The 15,061-nt window shown below is 34.8% G+C and overlaps 1 protein-coding gene across 1 annotated transcript in view; it reads left to right on the forward strand.

The window, feature by feature from the left end:
* CAST (calpastatin) overlaps positions 1 to 15,061 on the forward strand; it is a 137,945-nt gene that overhangs the window by 80,982 nt on the left and 41,902 nt on the right. The window contains exons 6-11 of the mRNA XM_051994099.1: positions 4,696 to 4,758; positions 5,444 to 5,488; positions 7,470 to 7,526; positions 7,647 to 7,775; positions 12,763 to 12,831; positions 14,660 to 14,758. Coding sequence (XP_051850059.1) covers positions 4,696 to 4,758; positions 5,444 to 5,488; positions 7,470 to 7,526; positions 7,647 to 7,775; positions 12,763 to 12,831; positions 14,660 to 14,758 — 462 coding nt within the window. The remainder of the gene's footprint in view (positions 1 to 4,695; positions 4,759 to 5,443; positions 5,489 to 7,469; positions 7,527 to 7,646; positions 7,776 to 12,762; positions 12,832 to 14,659; positions 14,759 to 15,061) is intronic.

Raw genomic sequence — 15,061 nt, forward strand, 5'->3', positions numbered from 1 at the left:
TGCATATGAAAAAGAGAATTAGTAATAAGGTTTATATAATTTTTGGATTATATTTGAACTCTCTAGTAATGGTGGGAAACTAGTGGCATAAGTGCCAATGATAGGAATGAGTCTGTGATGGCTGTTGATTCTGCCATATACACTTATTTTTATTCCTCTTTCTCCCCACTCTTGCTTTACTTTTTCTGACCTCCACTTTTTTATCCAAGGTCTATATTTTAAACTTGCAGTAAGTGCCCATGGTCTTTGCTTGGCCTATTTGATGGCTAAAGTTACTGCTGACACTGGCTCTGGAAGCACATGAATACTTAGGAAACAAGGGAGGAGAAGATAGTATAAGTCATATGTCCAGGGTTTGAAAGACAGTATATAACTAATTAAAAAAAAAAAAAAAAAAAAAAAACAGGCAACCAGCTCAAAGAGAATCAGTATATAGCCAAACAGGTCAGTTCTTAGTTCATTATACTTTTTACTTACCATATGCTTTGATTTTATTTATCTGTGTACATCACTGTGTTGCATTCCTTTAGTAGAATAAAATCTGTATTTTAAGTCCCCATTTAGCATAGCTGCTTTCATATCTAAGCACTTTAGGCTTCCTAAATTGAACTCTGGCCTCTAGAGTGAGGGAAAATCCACAATATAAAAGTGCAATCCTTAGCACTTTTTGATAACTTTAATTTGGGGAGAAGCACTTCCTACTTCAAGATCACATTTTTCTCTTTGCAAGTGCCACTAATTATTCTTAGTTCCACCCTGTGAAACAATTTTGAATCCTAGTGATAGCTTTTGGAGAAAGTACTATGTCCTGCCTAAGTATTTTCTTCTCCAGATAAAATAACTCAAGTTTCTTCCACCTTCAACCTAAGAAATCCTAACCTTTGGTTCTTGAAATAAAACAGAATATATGTTTGTGTGTGTAATGCATATAATATGTATTTATATATATCTATGCATATGCATGTACGCATAAACATATACATATCTGTATTTATACCTATATATGTATTTGTATACATATATACATACATATATACATCTCCATACATATACATATAGTCATGTATATATAGGTATACAGTGTCTGTGTGTGTGTGTATGTATATATATATATATATATATATATATATATATATATATATATATATATATATAATCCATGTATATGAAGAGAAGAGGTAGAGGGATAAGAATGAGAGGGAGAAGGGAAAGTCTCCAGAGCAAACTTCAGAAAGTAAAGCTAAGCAGTTATCTGCTTGAATTCATTCTGTGGGCATGAAATGTCTATTTCGTCACATACATGGTAAATGTGAATGGAGAGAAATCTTTTAAGAAGTGCTGTATTCATGTCCCGACCTCCGATATACAAGCATCTTAAAAGGCTGTTGGAGAAACCACAAAATAATATTTATTTATTTATCTTCAATCCTCAAACTACTTTTAGGAATAAGATAAGAAATTTAAAATATAGTCATGACTCAAAAAACTCCTGTTCCAGTAGAAATTTATAGAGGAGTTAGGAGACATCTAGATGTCAGGGTTCAGGAAGACTGAGTTCAAATGTAGTCTCAGACATTTACTATCTGTGTGACAGATCCTAGGCAAAGTCATCTTTTTTTTTTTTTTAAACCTTTGTTTGCCTTCCACTGGAAAAGGAAATGGCAGAGTCTGGTATCTTTGCCAAGAAAACCCCAAACAAAGTCACAATGAGTCAGACCCAACTGAAATAATTTTACAACAACAATAAAAAGCCCACTCTAAGATCATGGCTACAAATCATTACTTTTATTATTATTACTTTATGCATATCATGATTATCTAAGTCTTATATTAAAGAGTGATCATAGGATTGTAGATTAAGAGGTAGAAGCAGAGGTGCTGGAACTAACACATAGCTCAGGAGAACCAATTATTAAATTTTTAGTGTGAGCCTTTACATTTTGGAAATCAGCAAGCTACAAATCAGGACCTAACTTTTTTTGATGATTTTTTGATGATTGTCTAGACTTAAGAAAGTATGGAGAAAATGTTAACTATTGAGATTAAACTTAAAAGTGTTGTTTTTTTTTTTTTTTTTCCCCTGAAGAACCAGTTTTTGAACCCTTACTAGCACCCTACTGGCTGGAAGAAACTGTGTTATTCAATTATTTATTCATATCCAAATCTTCGTGACCTCCTAGATAGATTAATATGTGCATTTCACAAATATAAGACCTATATTTGTGGGCACTCATTATATTTGTTGGCAAAATTTGATTGGCTATTAATTAGGTGCCTATTTATAGTATTTTGTCAACATATAATTCATTTCAACAAGTATCTTTTAAATGCATACAAGGCGTATTGTGGGTACTCAAAAATGTGGATTGAATTGAAATGTACACTGTCAAAAAAATTAAAATGTTGATTTTATTTCTGAAACAACAAACCAATAAATTATACTTGCAGAAACAAAAATAAGGGCAGAGGCATGAACAAGAAATGTGCTATTTGAGTGAAGACAAAGTGCAGACCTTTTTTTTCTGTTTTCTTTAAAATGTGCCTTTGCACATGGAATGTTTTTTTGTTGCCTCCCTTGGAGAAACAGTCTCTCTATACAAATGCTTTGGTATGCTGAATGAGTCATCATCACGCAAGTGATTGGGCCTCTCAGTATTATGGTGTCACACAAAATGTTCTTTTGTTCTGTGTTTTAGGTAGAAAAAAAGCTGTAGAAATTTTTTTTAAAATGAAAATGAAATGGTAGTGCTTTTATGTAGGGCATTTCAACATCTGGCTTCTCAAAACAATAAAAATATAATCTGCAAAGGAGATTGATAGGAAGGGCAGTTACAAACTCCAAAATATTTGATTTTTTTTTTAATGTAAATTTCATGAAAGTAGAGAACTTCTCTTGACTAAACTTTCTTTTTTTGTTGTTGTTTTTAAAGACAGTTGAGGTTAAATGACTTGTCCAGGGTCACATAGCTAATAAGTGAGGCCGGACTTGAACTCAGGTCCTCCTAACTTTAAGGCCAGTACTCTATCCACTGCACCATCTGGCTGCCCCTTGACTAAACTTTCAGTCTCCTATAGTGCCTATTCAAAACACATCTATTTTGTTGTTTAGTCATTTCAGTCACATCTGACTCTTTTTGAGTCCATTTGGAGTTTTTTTTGGCAAAGATACTGGAATGGTACTTCTTTCTCCAGTTTATTATATAGATGAGAAAACTGAGGCAAACAGGATTGAGTGACTTGTCCAGGGTCACACTGCTAGGAAGTATCTGAGGCCAGATTTGAGCTCAGATCTCCTGGCTCCAGGTCCTGCCCTCTATCCTACTGCATCACCTGCATTTATTAAGCACCTACTATGTTCTAGGCATTATATACAAATGCAAAAGAAAGACAGATGGTCCCTGCTCTCAAGAAGGGGAAGCCAAGAAAAGTCGAGACAGGAAAGTGTCTTGCAGCGAGGTACAATAGAGAAATTGAAGGATTCTCTCCAAGTGGGAAATGATGAGCTGGCTGCCCTCAATCCAGACGAGCAGAGGGTAGGGATGTGACTGATGGCACCTTCCAGTGTCGTGAGGTTTCCCAACAGGAAGGTTCCTAGGGCCATGGTGGAAGTCATAAGAGGACAGCCGGGTGGAACATAGAATGGTGCACTCCAGTGTGTCCAGTAAGCATTGAGACGTATTACTGAATTGGGGGAGGTCTGATTTTTAATTTAGAAGCAGCATAGCACAACGAATGCTGGACTGGAGGTAAGAAAACTTGCAGATAATGACCTCGGATATCAGCTGGTGACCAGAGAAGCTAGAAGGTGTGGTGGATAGAGCGCCAGCCTAGACTCAGGAAAACCTGCACTCAATTCTGGCCTCGGACGCTGACTAGCTGTGGGACTCTGGGCAAGTCACTAAACCCTGTGTGCCTCAGTTTCCTCATCTGTAAAATGAGCTGTACAAAGGAATAGCAACACTCTGGTATCTCTGCCAAGAAACCCTCATTTGGGGACATGAAGAGTCAAACAGGACTAAAATGATTACACAAAAAATGGGCAAATAACTAAGCCTTTCTGAGCCTTTAGCAGTTTCTTAAAACTCTTAGCTGTCAGTGCATCACAATATGCTTTAGCAAAGAGAACTTACAAAACTTTAAAAATAAAATACATTAATATTGTGTTGATAGAAACTTGGAACAACATTGAATTTTGCCCTTATGTGTGATGTGGCTATCAACAAACCACATAATTAATTTTTTGGAATCATAGATTTAAACAGTGTCCAAGAAGCAGCTACACAAAAGTAGAGATTGTTTTTTGTAGTTGGCAAAGAGAAAAGGGGTCTTCTGCAATTTTTCTAGTTATTTGATTTTAAATTAAGTTCTTCTTTTAGAATACACACACATATACACACATGTGTATATATCTATAAACATATTTCTATGTATATATACAAACATATGTACTTGTGTATGTGTGTGTGTGTGTGTGTGTGTGTGTGTGTATATATATATATATATATATATATAGAGAGAGAGAGAGAGAGAGAGAGAGAGAGAGAGAGAGAGAAATATACAGAAAGAGAGCAAGAACTATGAAAGTTAGTAAAACAATTACTGTGTTGCCCTTTTCTCTACTTAAAGCATTTGACTATTTCATTAGACTTAACCTTTTTGTTTTGAAGCCCTGATAAATATGTATTGTAATATCAGGCTACTCCAATCAAACAGACCAAAGGACTGCATTATCATGACAAGAAAAGGAAAAATCCTCAGGTGACATGCAACTCATCTTATTTTTCTTTGTGTAGTCTTTGTGAGTCTGTGACACCTTTGGCATAATTTACTAATGATCACTTTACCTGCTCAGCACATGCTAATATTTTTAGATCACCATTTTTAATAAAGAACTATGCACCAGACTGCAATTTCCCTCATAGATTCACTTTTGGCATCAGCATTTTGCTACTAAAGTTAACTTCTCTATTTTCTCTGTTCTATTGCACATTTCATAATTTTAAGCCATCAGCTAAAATTCAAGGTGAATACGTTAATTATGGATCAAGATAGTTTCAGTGGCAACAGAAGTTCCCTTGGTCTTGGAGATTAGGAGTTGCGATTGATTATTTACTAATTATTCCCCCAGTGATATTTGATAATAATGAGATCATTAATAATGTAACATGAGACATTTGAAGGACTCGTAAGAAAAATCCTTGAAATGTATAGAAAAGAAAAAGCAGGTTGTAAAGTTTAACTTAGAAAAGTGAAGGAGGAATATCAGTTTTAATATTTTTGGATTTTAGATCGCAATTTTTACAATTTCAGTCAGTGTTATTTTTAGAAGTTAGAGAGGTATCAGCATTTTTATATTCTTGCTTTTTTAAGTATTATATCAGGAAAAATCTGGTGATCTTTATAAACTTTTAAAATTACTTAATGGGTTTATTTTTTTTTTAAGCAGGCTGAACAGATACAAACTGAAGAAAAATCACAGACAACTAAGGTATGATGTTTATTTGTTTTTATGTTGTCCCATGGTTCTCATTATTACAAAGAGTCTTAGATGGCAGAATAATCAGTAGTGAAAAGAATATGGAAACAGAGATCGGAATATAAGAGTTTTCAGTTCATCTCTGCTATTTGCTGATTATGTATTCTTGGGCAATTAAGTTGACCTCTTTACACTTGGATTTCACATTGGTAGAATGAATTTGTTGCTGCACTGGATGATTTCTAAGATTCTTTGAAGCTCTGATATTCAAAAAGAATTGTCACTTATGTTTTGTATTATTTATTGTGAAGAACTTGAATCCTTGGACACTGGTTGAGTAACTTTGGGTCATTCATTTAACTGCTCAGTGGTCTGGCTATCTTCTCTGGTGGTAAGTTGCAAAAAGGTTATCAGTTTCAGAAATGTGTCAACCTGACATGGTATAGAGTGCCTTTTGTGCTTATAATTTCCTATATCAGTGAATCACACATCCAGTTTCTGTTCCTTAATGTGTAATGAAAATGTGATGTTTCATAGAGGAAATTTAAACATAGAGAACAGCAGTTTATTTTATTCCAATTCAAATTTTAGGCTTTTGGTGTGTAGTTTGAGAAGAACAAGGGGAGAAGGGATAAAAACTATGGGAAGGCAGTAATAGCAAATGTTAGGGAATATAAGTGAAGAGTGAATTGGCTCTTTGGGTAAAGCACCTGCATTATGTTAATCAGGAAAAAATGTTCCAGCATAGCAATCTGATTGATTGGATTAATAGTGGAAGGGAGTCTTTAGGGATAAGACTTTCTTGCATCACCAATTACCAGTCAGGTAATTGAATCAGATCTATCAAAATGCATTATGAGACCTAGGAAAGAGAGGAGAAATTTTTAGCTTCATTCCCTGAAATTTTAGAAACTTTCTCCTATGTATTTGCAAGTGGAGGTCACCACCTGCCTTCCACCCCTAGATGTATCCACAGTGCCAGAACATCCCAATGAAAAGTGAAAAATAAACCATCACTGAGATGGTTACAAACTACCACTACAATATGATGACTAGTGTGAAGATTTAGAAATGGATTTCCTTTTTACTTTTCATCTGGACTCTTGGCAGTCTGTTAACTGGCCTCATTATAGGCATAGTATTTAAAATTAAGTATTGACCCAAGAACATGCAACATTTTTAAAGCCACATAGTAGAACAGGAAAACATTTTTTATTTTTTTCCACCAATAACTAATATGTATTAAGTACCTTCATTGTACCAAGCACTTTTCAGTTATTTTCTTATTTTTAACATCTTAATAGCTTTTTATTTTATCAAATACATGTAAAGATAGTTTCCAACATTCACCTTTATAAACTTTGTCTTTCAACTTTTTCTCCTTTCCTACCCTTCATCCCTTCCCATAAACAGCAAGCAATCCAATATAGGTTAAACCTGTACAGTTTTTCTAAACATATTTCCATATTCATCATGCTGTGCAAGAAAAATCAGATCAAAAGGTTAAAAGGAAAAAAAGCAAACAAAGAACAATAAAAGATAAGATAAAAATATTATGCTTTGATCCACATTCATTCTCATTCTCTCTCTCTCTCTCTCTTTCTCTCTCTCTCTCTCTCTCTCTCTCTTTCTCTTTACTGAGGCAATTGGGGTTAAGTGATTTGCCCAGGGTCACTCAGCTGGAAAATGTTAAGTATCTGAGGTCGAATTTGAACTCAGGTCCTCCTAACTTCAAGGCTGATGCTCTATCTACTGTGTCACCTAGCTGCCCCCACATTCATTCTCTATAGTTCTCGGGAGGCTCTTTCCATCATAAGTCTATTGGAGTTACCTTGAATTACTTCATTGTGGAAAAGAGCCAAAAGACAGGAAAACTGTAATGATGTTTTTCCCCAGGAAGAACTGAGTGCTTAGATCTAATCTTGTGTTCTCTTGCTGCCTCAATATCCTGAAACCACTGTTAAATATTTTTTGTATCTCTTGACATTGGCAGGCTACTGAACCTCATATGAAAGATGCTCATAAAGAAAAAGCAAAGGACGATAAAATGGTAAGTACTTACAATTGGATTTTGCTCTTGTATGTCTTTCTTGCTTCACTTGGAAGAATCTGCCAATCTTGTAATTTAAAATATATTATCTTAATGAAATTTTTGTGAATTTGCTTGTAGCAAAAAAGCCCCGGTGAACAGTTGGCTGCAGAAAGTAAGGATTCTTTATTTGGAAAAGATACCCTCAACCCCTCTGACCAACCAACACAAGACAAACCAATACAAGATAAACCAACAGAAGGCCCCCAGGTAAAACCAATTGGATAGAATATATCAAGTGTGTCTGAGAAAAAGAAAAATGATCCTACACCCACACTGAGGGGCAGAACTTCCCAGTCAGTCTGTCCGCTGCACTGATTGTGTTGAGCTCTCCAGTGCTTTGCCCTCTTGTGAAGTGACATAGTTGGGGAAAGTCATGCCCAGGAGTACAGAGGTAACGAAGTGGGTACCTCCTCCACACCGTTCCTAACCCTGAGGAGTGGCCAACATGACTTTAAAAGCAGATGGCAGGAACGCATCTTGTAGAAGCAGATGCAGATGTGAGAGAACAAATATACAAAGCAAAGACCCAGACAGGTTCCTAGTAGCCATGAGTCAGCTGGATGATTCATTAGAGAGAGCGCTGGGCCAGATGCAGCTTCAGGTACTTGCTAGCTGTGTGACTGGCCAAGTCACTTAACCTTGTTTGCCTTAATCCAGTGGAAAAGGAAATGACAAGCTGCTCTGGCATCTTTGCCAAGAAAACCCCATACAGAGTCATGAAGGCTCAGACGTGACTGAACAATAGCAAGCAGATACTTTTCCTCCTTCACTTCTTCCTCTAACCCTGAGGGCCAGACCTATTTTAAAATCAAAGACATTGAAAAGACTCACAAGATCCTTAATTTAGAGATCAAGGAGCCTCCAAATCTGTAGGGGGCCTGAACTCTGAAGAAGTATATTTGAAACCAGGTGTTAACTCAGTGAAATTGATGAGATGATGATTCTCTAGTAGACATACTTAGTATACTTAGTTAATATACTTAGTACTTAGCATAGTGATGGTTCTCTAGTTCACACATTTAGTATGCTGTAATGATGTAATTGTACTAAGGTATTTAAGGGCTGAGAGGACTTGAAATAAACGGACTCCATCTTTGACCATCTTGGTGAGTCTCCTGCCTCCTTCACTCCTCCACTGACTAAGGACTCGGGCTGATTCCGAGGTCTTCTAGAGAACTAGTCTGAACATTACAGGAATCCATTAACTCCAACCACCTATTTAACAATGAGGAAACTGAGGCAGAGAGCAATTAAATAATTTGTCATACTCATACAGATTTGAACTCAGATGTTCCTGACTACAAATCTGTGTCCTATTCTTATAAGATGAATTTTAAGTCTTGTTGCAAAAAAAAAAAAAAATAAGAAAAGGCACTGATCAGTTATGCAAGAACATAAATAAATGTCCTTTGGCAAATGTTGCAACTATAGAACTCTCTACAATATCCCATCACATCACTAGCCAGAGACTTGATGCATGACTTAGTCTGAATGTTGAGATAAAATTTTTAAAAGATTACACATCTGCAAATGATGTATTCTAAGACCAGCAGTCGTTTCAATCCAGGAGAGTTTCAAAGTACACTCAACTTCTGAGTCCTCCTTGATCCACAAATCTCTTAGATCATTTACTTCCTCATCACTGGCATTGTTACCACCAGAAGAAACAAAAGCAGGAGAAACAAAGAAAAATTATACGTGTGTGTGTGTGTGTGTGTGTGTGTGTGTGTGTGTGTGTATTGCTTATCCTATATTCTATATTTTTAGGAGCTTTTTTTTTTTTTTTTTTTTTTTACTTTTGTTAGGGTCTTTTCTTATTCATCAGCTTGGTACTGGTACCCTCAAATCTGAGTTAAGTTTCAAACTTTAATAGCTTACAGCTAAACTAAAACTTAAGATCCAAGGTATTAAAGCTTAAAACTGAACTAAGAATCTGAAGACAACAAGTATAGTGCCAGACACTAGCACCATATGCATATAAGCTTTAAATATTATTTGACAATATCATTAACAGTGGGCTAGGGCTTATTGGTAAGGTTTGATTCAACATATGTGTATGAAGCATCTATTATTTATTGGCTTCTGCAGCAAATGAAATCAGACAATAGTTTCCTGTCCTACAAGAAGCATATAATTAAATAAAGAAGTTAAGATTTATATAAATGTCCCTGGGTGAAAAGGTTGTCAGAAAGTATTTTGTAAACATTAAAACATGATGTAGATGGAAGTGTGTTATTGTTGCTCAGTCATTTTTTCAATCATGTCCAATTCTTCATAACCCTATTTGGAGTTTTCTTGGCAAAGATACTAAAATGGTTTGACATTTCTCTCTCAGATCATTTTACAGATGAGGAAACTGATGCCAACAGGGATAAGTGGCTTGTCTGGAATCACGTAGATAGTGTTTCAGATCATATTTGAACTCAGAACACAATTCTTCCCAATTCCAGACCCTGTACTCTATCTACTGCACCATCTAGTTGTCCCTAAAAGGGCTGTTAATTGCTGCCATTAGATATATTTCAAAATACGTGCCATTAAAAAATTTGAGAAGAGCTCCCTTTTTACTGGGCATTTGTAAAATGGGTCTTGAAGAAGACAAAACTCAGTAGGCAAAAGTATTGGTGGGTTTAAAGGGAAGAAAAACTAATTCCAGGCCCAGAGAGAACAATATGTTTAAAACTATGGAAATGGAAGAAGTCAAGAAAAAACAAACCAACAGAGAGTAATACCAAGATAAGTCTAGAAAGATAAGTTAAAGGCAGATTAAAAAGAAGCTTGAGTTCAAGATCTCAAGAGTTTCATCATTTCTGTTTGGTATCTATGGAAACTCCCTAACTAAGGGCTTTTGAGCTTGTAAGGGTCATGATAATATTGGTGTTTTAGGAAGATGACATTGGTAATTATAAATATTTAAAGAAGAGAGAAGCTCAAGGAAGCAAGATCACTTAGAACTATTATAATAGTCCAGTCATGAGATGGTCAAGTCCTAAATTGAAATGGTAACAATGCCAGTGAAGAGGAAGTGTATGATCTAAGAGATTCGTGAATCAAGGAGGACTTTTAGAAGTTGAGTGTGCTCTGAAATCCTCCTGGGTTGAAACAACTGCTGGTATCAGAATATATATCATTCACAAATGTGTAATCTTTTAAAAAATTTATCTCAACCTTCAGATTAAGTTGCCTAGCAAGTCTCTGGCTAGCAATGGGACAGGTTACTGTAGACAGTTCTATAGTTGCAACATCTGGCAAATTATATTATGAAATAAATAACCACATATTAACACAAATCATTGTGAACCTGTATATCTTACATCTGTTTTTCAGATAGTGACATTCAGTAGAGATTCTTCCCTCTATCACCCGCTTTTGTGCTTTATGCTTAACTATCTCTTAAAGTAACTTTAGAGGGATTTATCAAATGTTGTTATCCAATTAAAATAACTTAAGTTCAAAATTAAAATTTCATTCCATAAAGCAAAATGAATTTTTCTTCTAGAACTTTCATAGCATATAAACGTAATATACCTAAATTTGGCTTTATATTGAAAAACAAACCTGAGAAATATATGGAAGTCATTGAACTTTCCAAAAAAAAAAAATCAGGATCTAGAAAGATCCAAAGACTTTAGAAGAATGAATTGAATTAAATAAGATGAAATTTAGTAGGGATAAATGTGAAATCATATACTTGAGTTTAAAAATCTACTTTATCAATATAGGATGAGCAATGAATAGCTTTTCACAGTTTCTCTGGGGAAAAAAAAAACAGGTATATTAACAGACTGAAATATGAATATGAATCAACAATATGACATGGCAGCCAAAAAGGCAGTGTTGTTCTAGGCTACCTTGAGGGACAAAATATCCTAGATGAAGGAGGAAAAAACCTTTGACATATTCTGCTCCCATCAGGATATATCTACAGTCTTATGCTCAGTTCTAGGCATCACGTGTTCAGAAAGACATGGATGAGAGATCATGTCCAGAAAAGTATGAGCAGAATTTTAAGAAGATGGAAAAAATACTGTTTAATAATAAGTTGAAGAAACTTGAGGAAGTTTAGTGTGAATTATAAAATTCTAAAGAGAAGAGGTTATCACAGCTGCCTTTATGGGACCCTTACTTAGAAAAGAGAAAACTTATTCTGCTTAAAGGGAAGAATTAAGAGCTATCAATGGAAGCTGTCAAGAATTATGGGGATTTAGGGATTTGGTTTAGTTGGGGATTTTTTTGTTTTGGTTTTGATTTGGTTTGGTTGGGTTGGGTAAGGAAAGATTCCTTACAATTATAGCCATCCAGAAGTTAAATGGCTTTAGAAGTAGTGGCTTCCTCTTCACTAGAGATTTTTAAGTAGGTACTTGAATCATTTGTTGGGATTATAGAGGGAACTCTCAGGCAAGTATGAGATGCCTAGAACTGAATTACAGTATCCAACAGAGTCTGCATAGAATGTTCTAAAAGAAAATGGCAGAACCCTGATCTTGATTTAATTCTAATGTTTTTAGCAATGGCTCGGCAACTTGCTTTTAAATTCTTTGAAGAATTACATGCAATTTAAGCCTTTAATATAATAAAAGGTCAAAATAAGTATTTTTCCTTTTGGGAAATATAACAATACAAAGCAGTTGTAAAGTTTGCACATTATTGACATAGCTTCAAAATTCTGAGAAATGACTTGAATGTCTTGAAGCTCTAAGTAATCAACTAATATACAAGTTTGTGGTAGGGAAATTTGGGGAGGGAGGACAGGAAGAGGAATGCTCCAGGAAGATTGTCTACTTTAAATTTTGGCCCCAGATGAAAATGAAGAAAATGCCATATGCATGTTCATAATAGATGGGCCATTCATTTAGGATTGATTGCAAAATTTAAATAGATTAGATTGTAAATCTAAAGAAAGCCAGAGTTGTTCACTGAAAATTAAACCTTAATTAATGTGAGGAAAGACCATGAATTTTTACCTGCCTTTGCTTATGCCAGAATTTAAGGGCAAGTCAATTTCTGTGTGCCTCAATTTCTTTTATTTTCTTAAAGAAAAAAAAAAAAAACTAGATTAATAATACATACTTAGGTGATGTGAAGAATTGTGAACTTCTTTATCCTATGTAAGGCTTCTGCATTTTAACACTTAAAACAAAAAGAGACATTCATTATTTTAGCATGCTTTCATGGTTTTTCTTATTTTTTTTAGAACAAAGAAAATGAATCCGTGTCTCCACCAGGACCAGTAAAAGTTGAATCCAGTAAACCTTCTGAAAAGGTAGGAAGACAATAGTAGTTTCTTATATAAAGTATGTATTCATATTTGTTGCGTCATTTTCCCCATTCTGATGTGTTTATCTAGTTTTAGAAGTAAAGATATTCTTTGAGGAGTAATTAAGAATCATGCAAGGATTTAACTAAAGGAAAAACCTTGTAATAAATTACTGTTTTCAGGCCAACATATTAGTAAACTGAAAGTGTTTGTGTTTTTTCACAAATATTAAACATATATGAAAGTCACTTTTTCAGTTTTTTTTTACTTGATCTGTAATTTCATTGATACAGAGAATTGTTAAATTATTAAGTGTAGGTATAGCTCCAGTTTACTATGTATGCATTTATATATACTTTAAAATGATTAAATTATTATAGTATATACATGTATTTACTACATATGTATTTTATATGTATATATACAAAGTATATTTACCATATGTAAAGTGACTATAGTATACATTTATATATGTATAGATATACCTACATATGTATATATACTAAATATTGCTATACCATTTGAATAGCTTAAGGTTGAATTTTAAATTTCATTTCATAAAGCTAAAAAAGCTGAACATGTTGTCTTTCCTCCCCCAACTCTCTTCTGCTTGCCATCACACTTAAGTTCCTTGAAAGCAGGTTCTGATTTTAGTATCCAGTGCCTACATATAGTAGGTGCTTAATAAATGTTTTCTCACTTGACTAAGGACTATTACTGTGGAAATCCCTTCTACCAATACAGATTAGCACCTGTTTCAAAATATATAGTTTTCAAAATTTACTTCCTACTTCTGAAACACACAATCTATAACTCTGGGCAAATCATTTAACCCCTCTGTGCCCCAGACTGCTCCTATAATACTTTTCTTGAATCAAATTTGATTTTTTTTTTTTTGATATTCAGAATCAAGCTATCTGAAATCATGAGAGGAATAGGACTTTGAGTCCTAAGAATTCCACCTCTTAATACTTACTGGTTGAGTGACCAGGGTTAAGTCACACTTAACTTATTTGAGCCCTAGTTTTCTTGTTTATAAAACTGAAATAATGATAGCTATAATACCCACTTCATAGAGATGTTGTTAGGATCAGATGGAGGTAATGCATGTAAAAAGTTTTGCAAACGTAAGGTGTCTCTAAGCATCAGCTAGTAGCAGTCATTACTGCAGAAGTGATAACAGTATGACAGAATCATCAAATTAAAAAGTTTCTTGGGACCTTCAGAGATATGAAAATCTATTACATTCCCAACAGGTATTCCAGCCTCTACTGAATCCCACCAAGGAGGGGGAACTCACCCCTCTCTTAAAGTGGTTCATTCCACTTTTGGATGAATCTCACAGTTAGGAATTTTTTCCTGATGTCAAATCTAAATTAACCTCTGTATTATACTTTGTTATGGAAGTGCTTATTTCACTCTAATCTCTCTTCTATGACAGCTCTTGAGATACTTGAAAACCAGTCTCCATTCAGTCTTCTTTGACTAAATAAGCCTAATTCTCTTAATCAGTCCTCATATGTCATGGACTTAAGGTCATTCACCACCATTCTGTGTACCCTTTCTGGGTATTCTCCTCATGTGGAGATCTTGGGCTGCATGAAAAAGAATATATCTTCTGGGAAGAGGGAAGTGATAATCCCCCTGCTCTGGCCTCCTTAGACTTTATCTAGGGTACTGTGTGCAGTAGTGAGACTTAAGTAAATGATTTTATTATGAAATGTTTCCTTACTAAGATTTACTCAGTGCTCAGTTATTGTCTATGTTTTGGATCAAAATTCAAACACCTATCTATTTGCTTTCAAGTGATATTTATTATTTTCTTCTTTTTCAGCGTTCCTTGGATGATGCTTTAGATGACTTAGTAGACACATTAGGAGGACTTGAAGAAAAGAAACCTGAAAGTCCAAAATATACAGGACCTCCTGTTTCGGTATAGTATCTGTTATTTATTAAAGGTAGATTGTAAATTGGTCCTCATCTGGTGGTCTACCAGATGAGAACAAATTTATTGTAATGATATATTAAAGCAATCAGGGTTGGCCTGATATAGTGAATAGAAGGCTGATCAAGGAGTTAGGAAGGCTTGAACTCAAATCTTACTCCTGACAGACTTGCTCTTTGACCATGGACAGTGCATTAGCTTCCAAGGCAACTCTCTAAAAATCTAAGCTACAAACAAGTTGTTAGTCTGCATAAGCTAATGGAGATGTCACATCGGGCATGCTCTGTGCTG

The sequence above is a fragment of the Antechinus flavipes genome, chromosome 1, assembly GCF_016432865.1.
Source record: "Antechinus flavipes isolate AdamAnt ecotype Samford, QLD, Australia chromosome 1, AdamAnt_v2, whole genome shotgun sequence".
NCBI lineage: Eukaryota > Metazoa > Chordata > Mammalia > Dasyuromorphia > Dasyuridae > Antechinus > Antechinus flavipes.